General features: G+C 42.1%; 1 protein-coding gene across 2 annotated transcripts in view; it reads right to left on the minus strand.

The window, feature by feature from the left end:
- Window positions 1–25,082, minus strand: part of AMBRA1 (autophagy and beclin 1 regulator 1) — a 128,825-nt gene that overhangs the window by 10,243 nt on the left and 93,500 nt on the right. For both annotated transcript variants that reach the window (XM_085062482.1, XM_085062483.1), the window contains exons 15-17: window positions 17,821–17,960; window positions 1,932–2,024; window positions 189–382 (exon numbers count right to left, since the gene is read on the minus strand). In XM_085062482.1, coding sequence (XP_084918608.1) covers window positions 189–382; window positions 1,932–2,024; window positions 17,821–17,960 — 427 coding nt within the window. The remainder of the gene's footprint in view (window positions 1–188; window positions 383–1,931; window positions 2,025–17,820; window positions 17,961–25,082) is intronic.

Here is a 25,082-nt window from a genome sequence, read left to right on the forward strand (position 1 = left end):
CTATTCATATGGCTGGAGATTCACTCTCCTGATCATCCAGGCCTGGCTACAGGCAAATTAGGCTGCAGAAATCTTTGTTAAAGAGATAAAAGGAGTGCCCAAATGCTCTGACAGGATGTGGAACATATGTGGAAACTCCTAAATCACCAGGTAAGTTGTATCAGATAAACCACTGATTGATCTCCTACCTTCCGCAGTCCCTGCAGAGGCGGATTCCTGCTCCTGTACCTCCCTCTCTGTCTGAGTCTCGGCATTCTGCAGCTGAGGTGCCAAGGTCTGGGTACCCTGTGATGTCACAGAAGTGGGAGGATTTCGAGGTTGTAGGCCTATGGCATTCATCAGGCCCATGTCCCTGTCTGTCCTCCATGTGGCTCTGCTGGTTCTGAAAAGAGAGAAAAACAAGTAAGACCAGGATCATTGGAGGCAACATGCCCAAGCAAGACTGAAACATGCATGTGAGGCTCATCTTGCCTCCACTCCAGCCAAGCACCTGCTCACCCCTATGAAGATGGGGATGAAGGGAACTGTGACCTGCACTTATTTATACACACTGGTCTCTTGAGTTTTAAGCCAATGGAGTCTTAGAGTCCACTCACCCTTCCATGGAAGAAGCATGTCTTATGGGCACAGAGAGATATCCCTGCAGCATCATTAAGCCTCCAGAAAAACTGTCTTGGAGTCACTGCGTTGAGCATGCAACACAGCATGCAATTCAGAAGCATGAACACACACAAAACCTCCTGCACGTCAGCAGGGCAGTTTTAACTCCCATGGATGTAGCCTGTATCCTCTCCCTCCTCTGGACTTTCTAGTTTGTCAGCGTCACACATGAATGCGCTCCAGCAGGCATTTCTGCCCATTCCAGTCGGACAAGAGAAATCCTCTGTTCTCAAAAGCAAACAACAGGAACCACCTCAAGGCTCATTAGCTTCTCAGACTCGAACAGCTGAAGTGTGTGATGCTACAGCTGAATCTTGACAATGCCGTGATGCTCTTTGCAAAACTGACCTCTAAGTACTGGGAATAGTAAAGAGATTCAAGGAAAGACTGCCTTGTTCACAACCTTTTTTCAAAAGGCTTTGAAATCTGCCACACTTTTCTTGCTCTCTCTTTGAGCTAGTTCATTCTAGACCAGTATTTCTGCCTTCAAGCTGCCCATTATACCAGACTGATGATGCACTGTCAAAACTTAAGTAGTGGCAATATCCACTCACACAGGAGAGTAAAGAATCATTACTGCTTATTTTTCACCCAGAATCAGACCAAGGCTGTAGAACAGCCTGGACATTCACCCTGTATACAAGGTCACAACTTCCTCGGGATCCTGAAGCTCACAATTCAGAAACACAACTATCACCCTCTTGCTGAGAACAGCTGGCTTATGAAGAAGTACTCGTGGCAAGAAGCAATGGTCTGCAGCATCACTCTTGTGTTGAGAACAACTAGCATGTGCATCACTGGACAGACTGAAACAGCCAATAGGGCCATCAAGGGATTTAGCTTTATTTTTAGAGTTTATTGCTCAGAAAAAACTGTCCCATGACCAGCAATTAAAAGGATAAAAACCAGTCATCAGGTCAGCACAACAGATTTGCCCTTTCCTCTGTGAACTCCCCTGTTCTTCAGTTATCCTCCAAAGGCCATTTGCTTTACATGGTGTTTTTGATGCATCATGCCCCACATGATGTTCCTCCCACAGCTGTTACTGGGGCCCTGAATGACACATGTACTTCACTATCACTGGCACTTCTGGGCACTGAATGTCACTTGCTGGAAAAAGGCCAGGTGACCCAACTAGGCAATGTCAAACGGGGAGGAAATTGCATATTTAAAGCTGCCAGTGGTAAGGGAACAAAGAAATGGTGCTGTCAGATGTAACAAAAACAGCATTAAGGGTCAGATCTCTCTAACCCAACACCCAGGAGACTCACCCAGGCCGCTCATTGCTCCTGCTGCTGGAATGCACAGTGAAGACATTCTCATTCAGCTGGTCCCAGTGGTACTCAACTCCAGAGTTTAAGGCCCTTAAAATGCCAAAGAAGGAAAAAAATTTTAGCATGACAAGACACTATTCAAGCCAGCACACATTCCATCCCCACAACATGAAGAAGAGTGTTGATTCCTGCCCTACAGAAACTGCAGATCTAGCTCAGTTCACATTTTTGTTAAAAAGGCTCATTACCATAAACCACCTTGCAAACAGAGTGCTGTATTACCAGATCACTCTGGAATATTCCACTCATTTCAATTCAATATTAGCACTGAGATACAGCAACAGGAGCAGAGAGATTTTCAGGAAATGAAGACACACAACTGTGTGCACAAAATCAGGTTACCCTAACTCCAAGTGACTAAACAAAGAATTGGAATGGAAAGGCCAATTTTCCCTGTGGTACCTGCAAGCATTTCCTGCACTAGATAAGGGTCAGTAAGACACTGCTCTTATTCAACATTTAATTTCTTTGCAAATGGTTCTCATTCTACCCTGAATGAGTCTCAGAACCAGGGGTAGTGCCATAATCTGAAAGAAGGATTCATGGCAAGTAGCTGGTAGCTGGTTATGGCTCAGATACAAAAAAGATGTTTTATGTACATGTAAAAACTGTAAAGCGATGCCTCAGCAGAACTGGTAAGAACCCCAGTTTAGAGGATGCTGCAGGTCAGACATGCTGCAATGGGAAAGCAGTGTGTGCTGGAGACCTGGGGCTAGGCTGCTGGGGTGAATGCACCCCAGGTTAGGATCTGGGTCAAGAGAAGAACAAAATTAGGTCAAATGCACACATGGAGTCCACAGGAAGTAACCAGCCATTGCTTTTTTATTTTTTGTGCTGAGCTAGTCCTGTGTTGCATTATACACCATGAAAACAGCTGCCAGTGAGACGCCAATTTACAAAGGTTTCTGAGTTTATTGACAGACGGTAACTTGTCACTAAAACCGTGCCAGTCCCTCTGGCCTCTCCCTCCCCTGCCTAATATACTGGCTGAGGCTTAGCTGTCACGCTTTGCTGTCTTCTAAGCAGCACAGTTCCTAGGCAAGAGAGACTTTCTGACCTCGTAGTCAGAATTTCCATAAAAAGTTTAGTGTGCTTGGTATCTACAGTTATTACATAACAGAGCTAAGCTGACCCTTGCTCTTCTCCCTCTTCTTCCACACTTCTTCATGCTTTCCAAAGAACGCGCATGGTCCCCCACCGCTACGTACATGATTGGTATTCCTCGCCAATGGGTGCCCTACTTGCCTCTGCCAGCTCCCAAGACAAGAAACCAGAAGACCACAAAGCTTCTCCCAGGCCAAGATGAAAGCTGACAATACCATGTTTCCTCTCTTCCCTCAAACACTGTGTTCCTCTATTACACAGAAAACTCAGCTCCCACACACATACTTCTTTGAGTAGATCAATTTCACTTCTGCAAAAGCATCATGGTACCAAGCTGACATGGAGTACACCAGATGAAAAGTTCCTGACCATGCTCCTACCTATTCTGCAGAGTCTCACTACTGTACAGTTGGGTTGTTGGACAGCAAAGTCCATTCTAACTCCACGCGGTCACTTTGCACATGGTGAAACCAATAGGCATTTCAGTTAATACATAACTCTTCACATTGGTTTTGAACACTGCAACTTATCAACTGAGCTTCACTGCCAGAGTACTATTAGCTACTCCTTTACTGCCAGAGAACCAAGAACTTTGCTTTCCTTCCCTAGAAGGAGAACCTGTAGCAGCCGGTGCCACTGCTCCGGCTGCTGACACTGGGAACGCTGATGAACAGGCTTAAGCCAAGGTCACTACACTTGGCCAAGATGGAGTTCAACACTCTCAGCACCACTTTAACCTGGTTTCTCAGTTTGGTCCGAGCGTGTCCCCCTGCTGGGCAAAACAAGTGGTTCAGAATAAACAGCTGGCACTCCCTGCAGCAGCAACCATCTTCACTGCCACCCTTCCGCAGTCTCTTCCTTTGGCCAGCTATTCAACTTACCCTTGCCCAACTCTACCTCTTGCAAAGACTTCAAGCCATAAGGCCCTAAGCACCATCTCTGTCCTCTTTTGTATGCATATGTGTACCTCTCACCAGGAACACACATTGATCTCTTCACAGCCCTAAGATCAGTATCAAGATTGCTCCTGATTAGGTTTTCCAGCCTTTAGATGATTGATTTAACCCGTGGAAGAGATGTTTCAGACTGCATCGAGACACAATGAGCAGGGGATACACGTGAATTTAACAGAGGGCACTGGCTGGGCACTACCTTTTATATGAAGATCATAATTTCTCTTCTTCATAAATCAAGATTTAATCAAAGAAATACTGCTATTGTGTGGGCTAAATGTCAGTTTTAACACCATGCTTGCATTAGAAACTTGATCACATAATTGCACCTTAAACCAACTTCAGTACACAAGATGTGTGTGACAACCACAATTACCTTGGTTTAAACCAGATTTTCAATTAAGCTTAAGACTTGCTCTGGTTTAGCCACACCTATTTCAAATAGTGCAATCTCCCTTTTCAGAAAGCCTAAAGGTTTTTTAGCTCCCATTGCAAAATACTGCTTGAATTTTGTAAATGAGCAGCCTTTCACAGTATGTTTCCCAGGAGATTTGCAAATCAAGGCCTGACGATTTATTCCAAAGAAGCAGAGCTTACACTGGAGAAATGAATATTTTTCAGGTAATGTAGGCATTTAACTTTTGCTTCATCAAACTCTAGACATGAAAATGCTAGAAGCACTTTACATTTTTCAAGGCATAAGGTAGAAGCTCTGTGTAGCACGGAGCATGCTGCCACTTGGATGTGGACGCAGTAAAGAGGACATTTGTTGCCCAGGGCTTTAGGGTGAAAAATTGCAATTCTCCACACTGTGTCAGTCATGGACAGTGAAGTCCACTTAGTCAAGTTCTTACTTTCTTCCCTTTTATGGCTGTCACTAAGCTCTCTAAGCCCTCCCTGGAAATTTCCATTAGCTTTGTTGTATGCAGAGCTGCTCACAGCCTGGATTTCCCGGCAGGGATCTGTTTAAGATGGACTTTTCCTTCACACTTGTGTCCACCTCACATTATTAACGAGCTTGGAAAGGATGAAGGGCACAGACTTGTAGGCTTTGCTGAAAGTCAAATAAGGATTCATAGTGGAGCCTGGTAAGCACCAAGAGCCAACAACTTAGCACAGCCTCTCCCTGTGCATGGAGGTATTACCTACACAGCTCAGTTACGTCCCCAGGGAGAAACTAGGACCAAATACTGGGAATTAATGACAAAATTATTAACAAGTGACAAGAAAGCTGAATACTGCATTTGCTTAACCAGTATTCGAAAGATAAGCTGACAAAGCACATGTCAGCACAAATGGACTTGGACATCTGGGTAACCCCCCAGCTGGCATACCCAAAATAGGGAGTTGAATAGGAGGAGGGATTAGGATGAAAATTTCCCAACTCTACTGTAACAGTACAGCTCAGGAGCATGACACCAAGACAAAACAACCCTTAATTTCAAGTAGTGTATACATGTCTGGGAAGGCATAAATAGCATTTACTACTTTTTCATTCAAATCATCCCCTGATGATTTAAGTGAAATCTGAAGAAGGCAGCAATAATGAGCAAATGCACTGCTCTCCAAATCCTGCCACAAGGAAAGGCCCAACAGCAGTCTGCCTTTTTGCTATAGTACCGAACTAAATTTTGATTATGACATTGCTGCCTTCAATTCTATCCAAAAATATCAGCCACAACCTGATTACCAGAATGAAGACTGTAGTAAGCCCAACACAGAAAAGAAGCTGCACAGTGATGCCATGCCGTGCTCCTGACTTTAATACTACCAAGTTTGCTTTCTCCACAAAAGAAATTACTCCTTAAAGCTGACTTCTCAAATATACTGTCCATTCAAGATCACTAAACGCAAGCACACAAAACCAGATTAGTTTACAAAGGATTTGAATTCCCCAAGACATGCTTTCTTCCCTTTGCATAAACTTGTCATTCTTAAGCCATTCACACTGTATCAAGGAAACTGAGTGAGATACAAGAGAGCAAGGTGACACTATGCTAAGAAACAGGAATCTGTTGTCCTGATTTGGGAAGGAAGAAGCAGCACACAGTGTATCATGCAGTGCAATGCAATGCTGGACAGATTCCAGCTGCATCCTTGTCAGCAACTGATTATCTCTTCTGCCAGTGTGGTGATGATCAGCACAGCAAGCCCATTCCTAGCTCCCGTGATTAGCTAGGCAACGGTATTGTTAGTACAAGGCGAAGTTTGGCACTCCCAGCAGCTGCCTGGATAGGAAAACAATAATTTCTAACGCCCTACTTCATAAATATTTAGCTTTCTGTGCAGGCGATGAACCACGTGCAGAGACAAATCCAAGAGAAAATTGGCTGCAGTGCAAACTGTATGGAACCAGCAAATGGGATTTCTGGAGTAATTCTGCTGGGCAGTAATTCCCTTTGACCAAGAAGAGGTGGCAGCTTCACTGGCACCAGCCCATCTCTAACTAGCCAGGGGAAGAACATGAGATTGAGTATATGAATTCACAGAACACAAGATCTGCAGTTTATGATTGACAACCACAGATATTTAAATGACGTATGACTTCATCCTGCTCATCACACTGAGATGAATGGCACATCTAAGAGTAGCCTCATTTTTACTTCTTATGCTGACACAACCCACTAATTTTCCAGAATCCTGCAAGTTTTGCCTGCGTGAAAATCAGCAATCACGCAGAAACATATCCTGACACCTACCTGAATTGTCCGAGCTGCTGCAGAAACAGGACAGCAAGTAGCTTGGTGCAGCTCGTAGCTGTGTGCCTGCTTCAGGGAGGGTGCCAACTAAACTTGGAACACTTTGTGAGATGACTGGTCCTGTTTGTTTGATTGTGCAGCCCTCCCAGCTAGGTTAAATACTGGGATTTTTGAGGATGCTGTATTCAAACTCACACGATTTATATGAGGTCAGCCTTATAAAGCTGGTGGTAGCAGTAGCTAATTCAGTAGCTCTTCTATCTCAACAACATTAATACACACAAGTTTGTTCTGCCTACCATTGGGCATCTAAGGCTGGATCCAATCCATGTTCTTGTGGCAAGTGGATAAGATTAGATTGAAGGCACAGCCTTAACAGCCATCATCCCTGAGCAAAATTTTGGTATCTCAGCTAAGGAAGAGAGTCATGAGTCAGCTAAGCTGGTAGATGATACCTCAGAGGAAGAGGGAGTGAAAGAAAACAGGGATTAACACAATAAGAGGAACCCAAACAGAATTTCTGATCCACAGGACCACTATAGCTAAAAACCAAGTGGCTTCCAGGAGTCAGCATTTGCAACCTACCCACAGATTTTATGTAGAAGATAAGCAGACTCATAAAATAAGTTGAAATGGATGACACACCACCAGAAAGCATTAGGAAGAATTTGTCTTATATTCCATGAGAGAAAGTCTTCAATTAAGAATCAGTCTTCCAACACATTAAAAAGGAGTGACAAATCGAAATTAGGCACCAAGAAAGTGACAGAGCAGAAAGAAGAGTTTAGTATGAAAGTGTGGCTATTCAATCACCTTGGAACCGAAGTAAAAACATTGAGGTTGCGAGTGCTGTCCTTAAGGAATGTCAAGTTGGCACAGAAGGACCTGTGTTGAGGACAACGACAAGAAAAGTCCCTCTCAGACAGCCTTCATTCTTCTGCCAAAACACCACAACAATTTTTTAAGTGATTTTCTCAGAAATTTTTTATACTACTGTCATGTAAACACACTGTGTTTACATACAGCATGACATAGGAAGTTGTAACTTGTATCTGAGAGAACAAGAGGAACCATCTTAGACCTGAATGTGACTCCAGTGCTACTGATGTTGTAATTAGACACCAGCTACTTTGACACTTCGAAGAGCTATATCACAATTTCGAGGCGACATAATGAGGCCATCATTAAATGCAAAATATTTGAATTAATGAAAGCAGATGGACAAAACACTGTTGCAAGGAAGACCCAGAGTTAACATTTGCTCCTACAACACTGGTAAGATTTTTGTGTATCAAAATACAGTGTGCTACGTATTAAAAAACAAGCATGTTTATGAGAAAAAGAACACAGCACCCAGGCCAAATAGCATGGAATAAACAAGGCAGAAATAGACCAAATAAGAATTTCCTGAATTTTCACTGACTTTCTTCTCACTAAATCTTGCCAGTATTCCATCTTGCTCCAACCACACCAAACAGCAGGTAGGGACCCCCCTGGAAGGTAAATAACAGAGTCCAGGACACAGAACTTAAAGGTCTTCAAACAAGAACAATTCAGCTCGATATTATCATACACCAAGCTCTAAAGATGGATAACTTGCTTAAGTCTTCTAAAAACCTAAACGCTTGTTAATTGCTTAAAGTGATTACAGACAGACTATACTCCAAATAAGCTTTAAACCCTCAAAATATCTTAAGCTGTTTATGATCTATCAGCTCTTCCAGTGGCTTAGACAATTTGGGATGTTAGGAGTCATTGGGGGAGTGCAAATTGCTTAAGCCTTCTAAGGCCTTAAACATCTTATACTGCAAAAAGTGTTCAGAGCCAAAGTGACTCTTTGGCCATACTTGAATTTTCATTACTGTTTTAGCAGAAACTAACATTGATGAAGTAGCTTGTTTTATAGATACTACACCAGCAAACTAAACCAGGAAAATGCATCTAGAATGGGAGAAAGCAACTTAAAAATAAATGTTTAAAATTAGGAAGCATAGCAAATGCTTATTTTTAATGGAACACTGGAATGTGCACACACAAAGCTGCCAAGCTCCAGAACCAAGATCTTGGTTTGGTCTAATCTCAGTGAGATCCAGAGGGCAAGCCAAGTTTTACATTTTTAACCTTCAACAGCTTTGAAATTAGTCAACTAAAAGGTATTCTGTTTAGCACAAATGGGAAATCTCAAAAAAAGAAGGAAAAAAAGAGAAAAAATAATCTAGAAACCCAAACCCCCAATTATTACTCCAGTTAATCACAGTTTGGAGGCACTGAGTTAAGACTATTTGCAGAAGGATTTAAAATAGGGAAAGAAATGGAATAAAAATTGGTTGTTTTATTTGCTAGCTGGATTCATTAGCAAAGTCCTGTTGGGAAAAAAAGGCACAGGGGACACCAAACAAAACTCCATAAAAATAGGGATCAAAGACTGGAAAATTAAAGAGAATCTTACTGGAAAGCCAAAGAAGTAAACAAGTGAACAAGGAATGTCAAGCATAGATCTGTGGATAAAAGAAAGGTTATAAGAAAGCAGGATGAATTCATGTTGCCAAAAAGGGAAAAGACATTCTAAAAATAAACATGAGGAAAATGGTATTAGAATGAAAAAAGGTCTACTCATTTGTGAGGCTAACGACAAAAATCAAAGATGTTTCAAAGTGGACAAGATACTGAACCCTCTTCTCTGAAGTCTCCACTGGTAAAATATCCAAGGGTACTTGAGTAATTAGGGAGTAAGAAATATGCCAGACATAGCAGCTAGTTGCACTCATTTAGAATTTTTTTTAAAAAGTTACCTTTTTTGAGTCATTCATACCTGTTTCTTCATATGTTACAAAAAAATGAGGATATGACAAAAGGGCAAAAAAGTCAACTTAGCAGCATTCTTAGAAAAAAAGAGAATAAGATAATGAATAGAAAAAAAAAGATATATTAAAACAATGAAAGAGTGAGCCACATGCAGTAGGCAGTAAGTCAAATAATTGCTTGCATGAAATTTAACTGTTTTTGAAGACAGAATTAGAAAAAAAAGTACAGGAAGAAAAGGTGGCAGGTGTGATCCAAATAGATTTAAGTGAAGCATTTGGTAATTGTTTTTACAGCACATGGCTGTGCTCTTAGAGAGTGCTACCCAAATTGAGAACTAGTCAGGACATGCAGAAGGCCAGTGACACAGTACACAAACTGGTAAGTACCAGGCTATGATTCCTTAATACAGAGCTCTGTACCATGTTGGAAGTAGTTAGTGCTACAGCATGTCTTGAAGAACTGGGTAAGGGAAATGAACTTGGTAATAACTGAAGACTTAAAGCAGCTCTCAAAATTTATCTCTAGGAATCACAGACATATTAAGTGGAATTTTATGAGGGCAACTTCCAAGTAATGCCATCAGTCATCCTGGATATCCCACTCACATACAAAAAAGGAAATAGAAACAGAATAAAAAACGGTATCAGCATGGAAATACTGTTTCAAGCTACCATATTAGCCCTCTACTTCCGCATCTGCAATGACCAAGCCTCTTGGCACTGAGGTTACCTAGGCTTCCCTGCACAATTTGGAAACAATTCGTTTAGGTTTTTTCTTAAATGGATGAATAAAAAAATCCAACTGTAAGCTTTCAGGATGTATCTACAGTGCAAAATTGGCCATCTTCCCTCCTTTTCAGTCCTCTTGTCAATCAAAATCATCTTTTACCCTCATTTAGAAAATTCAATGTATCTTATAGTTAATGGGCAGCAAAAGCCCAGGACATGCATTCATTTCCTTGTTAAAGACCACAGTGCAGATGCTGCCTTTCAAAAGGCCACTTGCAGCAAGGACTCAGACATAAACAGTATATCCCACCACCCTAGTTAACAGTTGTGAGAACATTCCCTGTGCAGGGTTGCTAACATCCCTTGGTTACACATGAAGGAAGACAGCTCCTCCTTCTGTCTCCTTGTTTACTCCATCCTCCAGAAGCTATCCTTAAGAGGCAAAGGATGCAGCTTATGCTGCTGGGGGCATCACGGCTGGAGGCTGCAGAGCCTGAGGAATGGAGCCAGCCTGCGGCGAGACATGACGTGCCAGGCAGCTGCATAGATTACCATCTCTTTACCAATGCTGATAACTAGATGTAGACACACTGTCCCCATTAGTAGATATGCCATTCTCAGACAAAAGGAAAAAAGGATTGGCACAGACAGATAAATGCAATGATCATTTGCAAAGCATAGGAATTTATCGTAAGGAGAATTTCCTAGAATAATTTCATGCTACAGGCATATCTCAGCACAAAAAATTAAAATATGCACACTGAACAGCGCTGAATCAGTTTGAGAATCTCCACACCTACTTCCCAATGAGAAAAATTTAAGGGATGCTGCCTCTGAACCAGATGCATCTTCAGGGGTATCTGAATTCCATTACCACAGGCTCTGACTGCTGAAGAAATCCATCCTCTCTTGTGGATGCCTGCATTACAAAGGCAGCCTTTGACAAGGTGCTTCAAGAGCTTGGTTTTGAAACAGTTTTCTCAAAAGAGTGAGGTTTCTGGAATAGTATTTGCAAAAATATGTGAGCACTGAGCCCTTCCAGAACCTGCTCCTGAGCACAGAGGAGAGGGTACTCAAGATGAAGCAACAGACAATTGATATTTGGATCCCCTGCCTTTCTCCCAGGACAGTCTGCCACAAGCAAAGCCAGCATAAGGCAACATGCAGTCTGCTTCTCACCACTTTTGGTCTCACCTGTTTATGTTCTACAAGACAGTTCATGTTTGAGATGCCCCACCAGGGATGTTTCTGAATGGAAAGCTCTTGTTGGGATGTGACAGGATAGGAAAGGTTATGAGCATTAAGAATCAAATTACTTTTAAAATCAGTAGAGGTGTTTCTACCACATAAGACAGACATTGAGGATTTCATGCCATGCTGCACACCCAAAGATTCAGGAACTGAATCAAACCTTGAAGTATGCAGAGTCAAGAAAGAAGTACAAAACTCCATTGAAAATTATTACTGGTCACAGTTACAAAGGATGTCAGGTAGCACGTAGCAGAGGAAAAGCACTCTTGGGGAGGCTACAAAAGCATTAGCAGCCATACAGGAAAGTCAGTGTGCAGCAGGACAACAGAGGAGTAGGGGGAATTCACACTGCTCTGTATCACTTCCACTGTGACAGACCTCCAGGCCACAGTTGAGTAGTACACAGTAATTCACTTCACTTCATAAGTGAAGCACACTACCTCACATGGTGTGCCTAAAGGGATTCCTGTTTATGCGACATGGCTCTTCCACTGAATATCACTGTTACCGATTTAGTGTCTTGATTTAGCTCAATGGTGCCCATCCTTTAAAACACAGCAGCCTCAGAGACTTTCAATACTACACTTCTGAGCTGAACACAAATTCACCTTAAATCCAAAAAGTACCGACTACCATGTGTTAATGTGAAGCCATGTGCAAGCAGACAGCACACTTGTGATCTGAGATGTATGCAAGTCTACCAGTCTGCAACCATGACAAGAATGAACTACAAGACTCTCAGAAAAGAAAAATGCTGCCACAGCCTCATAAAGACTGCAACCTGTTTCCAAGCCACATCTAAGCCAAAACCCTTTTATCAGCAGGATTTGTCTGGGATCCACAGACCCGAGTCCTCTTACTCCAGCTTCAAGATCAAATTTGTGGAAAGTAAATAGTTTCTCCTGTTGGTCACTTGCAGAGGAAGTTATTTCTAAAAGCTGGATTCCTGTCCCACAGGAATCCAATCCCCTAGATTCTTTCGCAAAGACCATTCATAAAAGAACTTAGATTCAGAGAACAAAGTACACAGAGTTTTTAACAGGTCCTAGAGACCTGCTCTCACCTTCCCACAGCACAACAGCTCTGAGAGCCAAATTGTCAACACCTGTTAAGATGGGAGCCTTGGGTTTAAAATACCAAAACCTGCCTCATGGCTCAGCAGATCAGTCTCAGCCTCAGTCACAAGTATTCAGGCCATACACTTGTCTCTGCAAGCCAAGCTGCATTTCCAAATAGCTGAGTCTTTTACATCCACCCAACCAACACAGAGGCTATTGCAGAAATCACCCCGTTGCCACCTTCCTCTAGTTTGCAGTGACAACCTAGTCACAGTCAATTTGTGCCTCTTTGCTCTCTAATAAAAAGCATATACATATATATATATATAGAGAGAGAGAGAGAGAGAGAGAGAGAAAGAGAGAGAGAGAGAGAGAGAGAGGGAGAGAGAGAGAAAGTGTGTTCCAAACTGCTAGCCCCGTTATCCCAGTATCAAAGCAGCCAGGTGGCAATATGCTCACTTGGATGATGGCTGAAATATTTTCATTTATACAGGTGAACAGGAATAGTCAGCATGGATTCACTATGGGGAAATCATGCTTAACCAACCTGATTGCCTCCTACAATGGTAGTACTAGTAGGATACGTGAGGGAAGAGCAGTGGATGTTGTCCACCTTGACTTTAGCAAGCCTTGTAACACTGTCTCCCATGATATCCTCATAGGCAAACTCGGGGAAGTGCGAGCTGGATGAGAGCACAGAGAGGTGGATTGAGGTGGCTGAATGAGGTCTCAGAGGGTCATGATGAGTGGCACGGGGTCTAGCTGGAAGCCTGTAAGTAGTGGTATTCCCTACAGGTTAAATAATGGGCCCAATATTGTTTAATTTATTCATCAATGGCTTGGATGAAGGGGCAGATGCCTCCTCAGCAAGTTCACTGATGACACAAAGTGGCCAATACAACCCACAGTAATGTGCTGCCATTCAGAATGACCTTGACAGGGTGGAGAGATGGGCAGAGAAGAATCACCTGCAATTCAACAAAGGCATGTGCAGGTCCTGAACCTGGGAAGGAACAACTCCATGCATCAGCACAGGCTGGAGGCTGACCTGCTGGAAAGCAGCTCTTTGGAGAAGGATCTGGGGGCTCTGGTAGCTGTCCTTGAGCCAGCAGTGCGCTTGTGGACAAGAAGGCCAATGGTATCCTGAGGTGCACTAGGAAGAGCTTTAACAGCTCCTTGACAGATCAAGGGAGGTGATCCTGCCCCTTTACCCAACCCTGGTGAGGCCACATGGGGAGCACTGTGTCCAGTTCTGGGCTTCTCAGGACAGGAGAGACATGGAGCTCCTGGAGCAGGCCCACTGGAGGGCTACATTGATGACTAGGGGGCTGAAGGGAGTGTATCAAGAGGATGGAGCCAGGTTCTTCTCGATGGTGCTGAGCAAGAGGCCGAGAAGCAATGGGAGGAAATTGGAACACAAAGTTCCACCTAAACATGAGGAAGGACTTCTTTACTGTGCAGGTGACTGAGCACTAGAACAGGTTGCTCAGAGAGATTTCACAGTCTCCTTCCCTGGAGATATCAAAAAGCCATCTGGTCAGAATCGAGAGTCATGCACCCTAAGGGATGCTGCTTGATCAGAGACTGACTAGATGACTTCCAACGATCCCTTTCAACCTTACCCATTCCGTGATACACATTTAAATAGTTCTCCTTTCTTGGATATTTATGGAAGGCTATATAATCCTCTCCTTATCCTTCGTTTTTAGCCCCAATAAAGACCCCACACTGCAGGTTTTCTTAGATAAAATGCTCCCCTGACCCCACTATCAGGTGCTCTTAGCTATTGTGCCAGTTAAAAGGCAAATTTTAAACTATTCCAGCTTATATATCTAACTTCTTCTACACCGATATTAATATTTTGCTATCTCTGCTGTTAAGCATCTTGTATCTCATCCTAGAACTAAATTTTTTCTTACAGCCTAATGTACTGATGGCTTAATCACCTACAATTAACCAAAACCTCAGGTCTTTCTCCTCCTCCATCATTTTATCTACTGAACTCAATGTTATTAGTCACTAAGTGCACTTTGTACTATTAAGTTCTCATTTCTACAACTCCAGTCACTTCCACAACAATCCAATTCCTGTGCAATACTTTGATTTTTCTCTGCAATGACAAAGCTAATGTCACATCCTCGGCAAATTTATTCAGTGCACCCTTACAAGCCATTAGTGTAAATACTACTAATCAAACAGTTACAGAACTGTTTGTTTAAAGAAGTCCAATGACCTCCTTTGTAACAGAGACCAGATGTCAATAATGTTGTATTCTTTCCTTTAGCCAAGACTTTACCTGCTCTTTACCTCGTCTTGTTCTAATCCTAATTCTTTACAGATTAACTAGATTTATTGTAGTTCCAATACAGGAACTACCTTACTAAAACTCAGACATGTTAGACCTAGAGCAAACCCTTAGCCAACCCTGTAATTAAAAATAAATACATAAAATTCTCAAGGACAGGTACACAACCTACTGTACTCCACTTCAGTCAAATCACAATGCATTTGACCCTACTTTCCATGGTTTTAATTTTACTTACTTTCAAAATACACCCTTTAAACCTATGAACTGAGATTAGAGTTATGGGCTGGCAAATTAATCTGACCTTTCCATTTCCATTTTTAACTAGTTTCTTTTGAATGCTATGTGCATAGCATCCCATCAGGAACCCATGGAGCTTCAAGTTATGCCTTTTTTTTCCTTTTTTTTTTTTTTTTTTGGCAGGTTGTACTTCTAGTCTATTCATTTAAATCCTCTATTTGAGGAACAGCTGCTATTTCAATCTGTTTATGTGATTCCTGTAGTACTTGGTTTCAAATGCCTCCGTTGTATATCGGAATTAAGACCCGGGGAATTATAATCATCTCTGTTGTTTGCTACTGACCAGAGTTTTCTTTGCCAAATTAGAACAGTGGGGGGTTTCAGCAGCACAGTGTTTTCTTGATCCCTGCTGTTTGCTAGGTTATCCTCCATATAGTACTCTACCAATTGCTGAATACTGTATTTAGTACTTGTCTTTCACTGTATTACTGTGTATGGAAACTACACAGATTTTTCTTTCTCACTTCTCAAGGTAAAGCCAACACATATACCAATCTCAAACCAAGTTTATTAAGCCAAGAACCACTGAGATGGCATCCACATATCTGGATTTTTCCTTTCTCTAAGGATCTGTCAAGCAGATCTGGGACAGACACCCCAGCTGCAAGCCACTTCTGCTCTGATAGAGCCTCACTCACCTGTGTGTTCTGATGTTAGTGCCTCAATGCAAATTATACGGCTCAGTGAGTATCTACACCTTCATGCTGAGGTTTACAAGTCACTCTTGACTGTTGTTGGTCTGTAAAATGGTGCAGTTGAGAACAGAACACATCAGGTGTCCTGTTCCAGAAACAACCCACCAGTCCATGTGATGTTTACAATTATCACCAGAAGCATCAATCACTCCAATCCACCAGCAGGAAACCTGCTGAAGCATTTCTGTCAACCCCCCAATAAACCTCCCACCTATACAGCCACCTTGTTTCATGTTCACATACAAAACATTTATTTTTGTTGGAATTGTGCACAATTAACATGGTGAGCTAAGATGATTTTACACAGATGTTACAGAAGGGCTAATTGTGCTTCTATAACATACCATGAAAGTGTTCATATTGAGTCTCTAATTAGTGAGGTGCCAAGAAGAGACATGCTGCTCAGCTTTGGGGTACTTCAAGCAATGGAGTGGAAATCTAATGAGGAGTGTGTGAAGCCAGGACAGCCAGACCAAGCTTGACTCTGCACCATTCAATCAAAGAATCCACCCTCAGGGAGACTTAATTTCCCTGGGTTCTTATCCAAGTTCATCTAATGAACCATAATCACTAGACTATATCTTAATCATTTTTCTATACTGAAAATAACTTAGAATAACTCTCAAGAAGAGAGCCATTATTCTTGAATAATTCTTCTGCTTAGAAAATACAGCAACTGTTCTTAAAGAAAGCCACTTATCCTTGAAAGAGAGTGATTATAGCTTATTCCATAACAATATCTTGTAGAACTTCATGTATAAATAAGGTCTTGATGAAAGATTATGTTCAAGAGAACAAGAGGGCTGTTTGAAAAGCGTTGGCATTCTGTACTACCAAAACTGGTCCAATCTGAATTCCAGCCACAGATTTCACCAGAAGGCTGTCCTGAATTAGTCACTGTTACAATTGTATATATTTATTCTGATTTGAGCTAGTGGTTCTACACTGACAATATGCCTCTCCTCAAGTACCACATGCCTGATGTCATGGCACAACAGATGGAGTCCACATGCATGTGGTATGATCACCAGCAGTGCTGCAAGTTTCTAGCTGCCAGCTTTTAAGTTCTAAGAAAGTTCAACATGTGAAACATAACCCAAAAGAATACCAAGGTAGTTTAGTACCAGGAAGTAACTGAAGCAGAGAAACCCCGGAAGTTTTCCTGCAGCACAAAGGAAAAGCAATTCCAAAAGAGCACTTGGACAAGACAATGGAGAGAAGGCTTTTAACAAAGTATGATGCAGGCACTCCTCAAGAACATTGAAAGCAGTATGTATCACTGTCATCATCTGTGTCAGACCACACCTAAATTAGCTTATGTTGAATTGTAAGCTTACAAAGGGACAGTTACACATTTCACAGTGTTATACAAATAATAGAGAACTGAAATGTACACGTCACATCACTGGGCTTTAAGTGAGGACACCAAAATAATTCACTGGCTTGATCATAATCATGACCTAAATCTTTGCAGTTCATAGGATCTCTTGTTTGAATACTGTAACAAGTATTTGATTACTCTAGGTCAGCAGCTTTCCACCTGGTTGGTGGACTTCAAGAGGTCCTTGAAAGCTGAGGAAAGCAAGCATATTACTAACTCAGATTTCCTGTCATTGTAAACCTTTAGAAGTTCATAAATCCAGAGAGGCTGAAAGACAGTGCACTAGTCATGTAAGAAATAAAGGATCCAGAAATCCTAGTAAGACATGGGAAATAACATGAGCTAATGAGATGCACTTCAAATGGTCTCAGAAATATACAATCAACAAAACAAATACTGATTATAAGAGACTCAGATAAACTATGTGGCAGTCCAAAAGTATTAAGAATTAGAGTTTTTGGATCCCTCAATCATTAGAAAAGCCAGGTTATCCCCTGAGAACAGAATGGCCAAAGCAGTTATACCTCCATGTAAAGCAAGCACTTACTCTGGTCGGCAAATCACCAGGTCCCCTTTGTTGGTGCCATATGCCAATCCTAGGCCTGGCTCTGGCAGCCAGCGAGCAGAGTTTATGCTGACGTGTCTTCTCTGGTCGGCAGGCATTGGGTACAGAACGTTGAAAACTCTCTGGAACAATAACAGAAGATTACTTGACAGGACAATACAAGGCATGAGAGCCATGGAGGCTCAAATAAATGTGCAATTTCCCTGCAGCAGCACAGATGGCCATAGAGACATGTCACTTCACAGGATGTCGCAAGAAACCACTAAATCAGCAGTGAGAGTAAGCAGCTGCCAGAAATGCACATACATGTGCCCCTAAATGTTTAACAGGCTGACTGGCACACAGCTATGGAGCATCCAGCAACCAGAGTTGGATGTAATGACAACAATTCATTTAGCAAAAATATGACACATGGAAATCATAAAAACAAAGGCATGGGAAACAGAAAAAGTAGTAATGAGTCCGTTTGGCTACCAAGAAAAGACAGGGACAAGATGCTTTGGTGTACTGGGCCAATAAAGTATCAGGACTTCAGAAGAGTAGGTATGAAGACTGCATTTACACATCAAGAGAATTTCTGCAGAAATTTAGCCAGTATTTAAACCTGTCATCACTGCAAGTAACATAGACTTTGAATCAGGATTTTCAAATGGATAAATCCAAGGTGAAAGAGGTTTTTGTTATATTTTCCTGTGGAAAAGCACCCAACCATCACAAAACCTTTCCTCCAGACTCCGCAGAAAAGGGAACAGTGGTGAACTAGTAAGCACGGAAGGGAATGATGGTATGCTGAACAACAAGATTAAGCTTGATGGGAATGCAGATCAACCACTACTGCACTGCTGAGGTGGCCTGAAGAAAATAATTAGAAGCCATTAGGATGAGACTCACAAGCTATCATAACAAACTGGGGCTGTTTGTCTCCATAGCTCTGTTGCCCACTGCACATCTTGTCTATTTGACAATTTAACTTGAGAAGCCTGAGTCAGGGATCAGTTAACTATGTGTTCTCTAATACCCAGAATCTTCATCCTGAGCATCCTAATGCAAATAAAGTAAGTCAGAGCAAAACAATATCGCTACATTATTTCCCATCACCAGTAACAAATTTAACTGCTCCTCCGAGAAGGTCACACTAGACGAGAAAAAAGGATTTCTCTGTACGGCAGAAGCTGGTCACTCTTTGCCTTGGCTATCACTCAGCAGTTAGTGTATTCAGAGAAGCTCAGGGTTTGGGTGGGAGGAACAGGTCCTTAGGGGTTTATCTACCTCCTACTCATCTCTGTCATGTCTGTCCCACTCCTCTGCCCTGCCTTGCTTGCTAGGGCAGCAGGGAGGGAAGGGCAAGAGGAGAAAGAGAAGGTGGGGGGGAAATCAGATGTACGATGGTAACATCTGTTGCCATGGAGATTATGGTGCACTCTGAGATGGGAAGATTGGATTTGGAGGAGGAGGAGGAAGGAGGGGAAAGGGAGGGGTCTGCCAGAACCAGGAGCATGAATTCATAAAATGAGCATTCTGAATCTCTCAAGAACTGTAAGGGTCTTCCATCATATCCTTCTTTGGCAAGTCAGAAACAGTTTCTCTTCTCCTGAGAATAGCTTTGTCACACCTCAAGAAGCCACCACCTTCCTGGGCTAGCAGCAAGCTCTCCCTAGCTGGCAGGTCAGCTTGCACAGCCATTGTCCTACATGCTCCGTAACCAGCCACGCCAAAACAGGAGACTTGCTGGCTACAGCTGAGCTTTACTGCTTTTACTGCCTTGCAGTAAACAGCACCCCATGGAAAATACTCCTCTAAGGACATGAGTCTGGTTCTGACAACCTGCAAGTGCTGGCTGAGGGCTGTACCTCAAAGACAAGATAGCTTTAAAATTCTGCATCAGAATAGTTGCTTCATCATTCCACTCCACTCCATTCAATTCTAAGCAGCTTGTCATGCTGAAGAGCTCCCCTCCCCTGCTGCTTCCCACTCCCACGCTAATGGGACAACTCCATGCAGTGTTAAGGGTGATGACATCCGTGCATGTGGTAATTAGTACATAAAAAGAGAAAGCAGCTGTACTGGCATAATCACCACTCGCAGCAGTAACCAGGACCCAGCTAATCAATCTGATGCAGTCATACAGACTGTCTGTTGCAATTGCATCCATTAGCAGGACCCCCTACTTTATACACAGAGTGGAAAAAAGAACTCAAGTTCCTTCAACATCAGCAGGTCCTTCTCTTCAAAGAAGGTCAGAACTCTGCCACGAAGCATCATTTGCCGTAGATCACAGCTAATTCCTTTTGGAATTTTGTTGTCTTCTTGTTTCTATTGCAAAATCTTATTAAAAAATCTTATTAAAAGTTCCTTTAAAAAAACAGCTATTTCAACCAAAGTAGGCAGCCTGAAAACATACCACAGACTGACAACACCTCTTTGCCAGTGGATTGTTCATGCTTTGTAATTCTGAACTTCTAGGAAAAATACTCAGGTTACTACAGGAATCATACATAAACACAAATCTCCAGCTTCTAGGTCAAGTGATTGCTCTCAAAATTAACAATACAAATGCATAAAGTTGATAATTCAACAGTTTCTTTTCATTAAGGCTGGTCCACAGATTAACTGCAGACCATGTGGAACAGCCATGCTGACAGCCAAGGGCTCAGGAATCAATTTAGTGTCGCTGTTGGACTGATAGCGGAGTGAAGAGTCCCGAGTCGTCAGAGAGTGCTAAATGACTGAATTTGCTAAACAATTAACAGATTTATATACACGCGAGAAGGCTATTCGGATTGGCCAACAATCATCCACCTCCCAGGGATTGATTGGCCCAGGCGTTTGAGCGCCTGTTTCCAAAAGCCGCTTTCAATAACATGAAACTTTATTTAGAAAACATAAAAGAAGGAGAGAAAAATTCCCATGGGAAAGAATCTGTGCTGCCACAGTTTAGAACCCTGTTGTAAAAGTGCACTGATCATTAAGGTGCCCACCATACTCTCTAAGAGTTTCCAGAGAGCTTATTTTTTATTAGTGTGGCAGTTTCAGTGAGGAGCAATCATATTGCACCACATTTTATCAGCCCATAATGACTACCAGCAGTCACAGAAAGCTTCCATGTTCTTCACCATAACCAATGTCAAACTTGCTCCTAGCATCACTATAATACCAATTCAATAATGCATAGCCACACCATTAGATGTGGCGATTCAGCATTTTACAAAGTTGGCAGCTGCCTTTATTTCCAGATGCTGTTGTGAAATAGAGTTTTGAATGGTATGTTTCTCTAACTACAAATACTGTCAAGTCTGAGAAGTGGGAGCTTTCAGAAAATACCCATGGAAGCTTAAGCCCTAACAGGTAACAAAGGTATAGCAAGCTGCTCTCTTTTGCAACAACACAGACATATAAATATCATTTCAGTATACATGACAAATCTTACTCTTTCCCTTTAGAGCCCCATGACCCATCCTGAATTACGCAGAACAGTTGCTTGACCTGTGCTTATGTTTGCAGAAAACCCTGTCTCTGGTGTTCTCTCCACACTTCACCAGGGATTTCAGCAGGCTTCTGTCAATACAAGGAATCCATCTCTTCTTAAATTCAAGGGATGTCCGGAAGGTAAAATCTTCCTCTAGGGAGCTAAACTTCCACACAAAAGACAACTAGTACCAAGGAAAGGCAATACTCACTAAAGAAACAAGCTGGTTGTTTCCATTCTACATCCCTGTAATCATGAAGTGTAGGGAAAGACTTGGCTGAGCAATTTATGTCTGCACTTTTCTATTTCCAGAAATTGTACTGGAAGCAACTACCTCTTTGGTGTGCCTTTTCCATCCTCTCTCAACTACAGTGGGCATGCTCATAATGCACTGAACTCTCTAAAGCTTATTTTATAAGCCACAGGAAAAGATGGCTCAGAGAAAGCAAGGCTGTAAGGCATGAAGAAAAAAAATAGACCCTCAAATTATTCAGCAAACAATCTGCATTTGGAGTGCAAAGGCCACCTCAAGCCCACTGCTGCTGCTTCCCCTCCAACTTGTCGCTGCTGTCACATCAGTGCTGTCACACCTGTCACAGCCACAAACAGTATTTACTTATGGCAGAGTGCCAGGAAAGGCTGCATGACAATCAACAGCTGCAAGGAATCTTTTCCAATGATCTCTCCCTCAATGTCAAGCTGACAGGCCCAGGGCACAATACATAAGCACAGAGCTAGACAGTTAATTTATACCTGCCCTGGAGGGGTAAGAAAACTTTTTGCTAAAAACCTCTGCTAAGTCCTAGTTATTGACCTAGTCCTTGTGTCTTCCCCTCCCACTCTGTTCCAGGGAAGCTGCTCCTTTTTCATAACACCCTTCAAATTCCACCTTTCCCTTGCATTTCTGGGGTGTGGCAACACTAAAAAGCTGGACAGGGCAATCTCCAGGATCCTGTCAGTCATCAAAGCAGCAGCAGGCTGCCCTAAGTCTGTGCTACTGCTGCCAGTTGGCGCCGGTGCTGCACCACTCGCCTGATTCAAGCAGCTCCGTGCCTGGCCAAAGCAGAGGCATCACATCATCTGCACAGCTGCCTCTTTGCTCAAGGCCTTCCCACCTCAAAGGAGAGCAACAAAAAGCAGAGGAGTGCTGAACACCACTCGTTTGGCAGAGCAAGACCTTGCTTCTCTCTGGCACTCAAGAAAGAACAAACATGTTTTGAAGCTGGAGAAGAGAAAGTTCTGGCACAAGCAGGTAGGAAACTCAGCAGGAACTCTTGCTTTTTATCTTTTTAAATTCAATAGAGACACTTCTGCTCTCAATTAGATGCATCTGCTTTTAAGATTCCAATAAATTTCAAGCCATTACCTTTGCTTAGCCTAAGCAGTAAGCTGGCTATTAGATCAGCATTGACAAATACTGCTTGGGGAGGGGGTGCAGCTGTTGTCTCCTTTACATGGCAGAGATCTCGCCATCCCTGAAGCAGATAAGGTGGCTTTATAAATCACCAGCCTAAAACGTAATTATTAATTTTCAACTGAACCAACACTGTCACCAGAGGCTGACAGACCATAAAAACACACGGGGAAATCTGATGCATTAAACCCTATAAACACCTCTTTGATGACTGGTAAAACACAGAGTTTCACAGCTACCCTGACTGGATTGCAGTGGAAGAGCTCCAGAAAGGATAATTTGTCTCTGCTGGATAGGTATAACTGTAATGGCAGCCAGCACCTACACAGATGCAAAGTTTGTATTGGTAAACAAAGTGTTCTTCGTATGGGTGTGGGTTATACCACCGCCGTGACTGTAGAGGCTGCACAGCTTTATCAGTATAACTGCAGCTATACCAGAGACTCTGGCCAGCATAGGTACCTCATACTTCAGCAATCTAAGCTATGTGAAATATGTCACAGATGCAGCCCTAAACGCACAGCCAATCCACACCACTGTATTAAGTTTACTGAAAGTACATCTCCATGCAAAACCTACGTACAGTCTGAAACTACTCAAAGAGCATTAAAACAAATGCAGAAAACGATAAATTCCAATTGTATTTGCCAGAGCAGCAGACAAGGTGCAGTGACAGCATTGAAGGCATTAGCAGAGCAAGTTTGACTTCATTTTTTTGATTGCAAGAACCTTGTGAAGAGAGCATTTAAATTAATTATCTTTTTTTTTTGCCTCCTCCCAATAGCATGCTGCCACTGAAATATCTTACCTGACATTTTTATAATGTCAACGTGTAAACTACTTCACCTCTGACACCAAGGTAAGTGTCTATAAAGCATCTACCAGTCCACTGAATACACCATGTCCTTTGCCAGTAAGCCACCTGTGTCACTGACTTGTATTACACAATTACTTTGTGTTTTTTAAGGCCCAGAGGTATAATAAGTAAAAGACATTTCAACCTGATCTCCTCAATAAATAACACTATATTTTTGCTTTGATTACATTCTTTACTTTGCCTTCTATTAATGAATTTCACAAAAGATGATGAAATCAGGCTTAAGACTTGCACTGCCACAAACCTCAGAATCCTGTACAGCAAAATTCAAGTCTAGCTTGTCTAAAGCAGAGCAAAGCAAAGCAAAACAAACACCCCTTGCGATAACTGATTGATGGCTCAATATATTTATTCATAAGACAATGTATACCAGCATTTTGAAACATAGCAAGTCTCTCCTTTGTTTGGAAGGCGTCTCCTTTTTGTGCCTATATGCACATACAAAGAAAAAGGCACACATTTTCCATGATGAAACGAGGGAAAAGATTTGCTTTTTTGCTCCCAGTCTCTCCTTATTAGGCAGGTTGGTCTATGCTGCTCAACCCCTCCCCCACACCTGATTCCTGCTAACAGCACACACATCTTTCCAACAGATCTCTGTTAAAATGGAAGAAGTGAAAAATAATGCACTTATCTTTTTGGATTTGTCAGTCCTATCCTCAAATGGATTTTATCGTCCGATGCTCAGCACAAATAAAATTTCTTTCAACTCCATTTATCTTACTCAGATGCAATAGGATTACATATAAATTTTTTCTTCAGTCTTTACCAATATAACAAACCTCTCTCTGCCTTTTTCTGCACCTGTTGTCCATGCAGAAAATCCTTGCTTTGCTTTCGGAGCCACAGCAAATTAAATGAGTACTCTTAATTTTCAGCAACAACTGAAACCTTAACTGTGGATAGTTGATCCAATTCCTGAAACAGGTCAGCACCAGAAATTCTTGTTGGATGGACTGAGAAACTTTCAGCAAATGTAGAACATTGTTGGTTCTTCCAGATCCTACTTGATCACATAATTTATTGCTGATATTTCAAATTCAGAGAAGTCTCATTAAAGCACACCTAATCCTTTCTTTCTTTAGGCGAGCTCCTTGCATTCTTAGCTGGTACTTTATTTCACAAGCCTGCCATGCAACTACTACATTTAAAAATAACAAGTGGGAACAAGGTCTTATGAAGAAATGGATCATCTTAGGTAACAAAGCTCTCACTCAGGAAAATAACACACTTGCAGTGAAGTGGCCCATTATTTTACTACCTGTCTTCCAAAGGCTGCAAAACCAGGATAATAGCTCCAAAAACCCCCTTAGGGGACTGGTCCAAACCTGGATCTGAAACCTAGGGTTGAGTAAGCAAGAAATCGTTAAACAAAACAATTATCCTTTCATTTGCGAATGCATGTGGTTGGAAAAGATGAAAGGAGAGAAACAGGGATGCCAAAGGGATTGGAGTGACAGAAGACAGATATGTGTGTGTATATATAT

Source organism: Lichenostomus cassidix, chromosome 5 (genome assembly GCF_008360975.1).
Source record: "Lichenostomus cassidix isolate B80296 chromosome 5, HeHo_3.0, whole genome shotgun sequence".
Lineage (NCBI taxonomy): Eukaryota > Metazoa > Chordata > Aves > Passeriformes > Meliphagidae > Lichenostomus > Lichenostomus cassidix.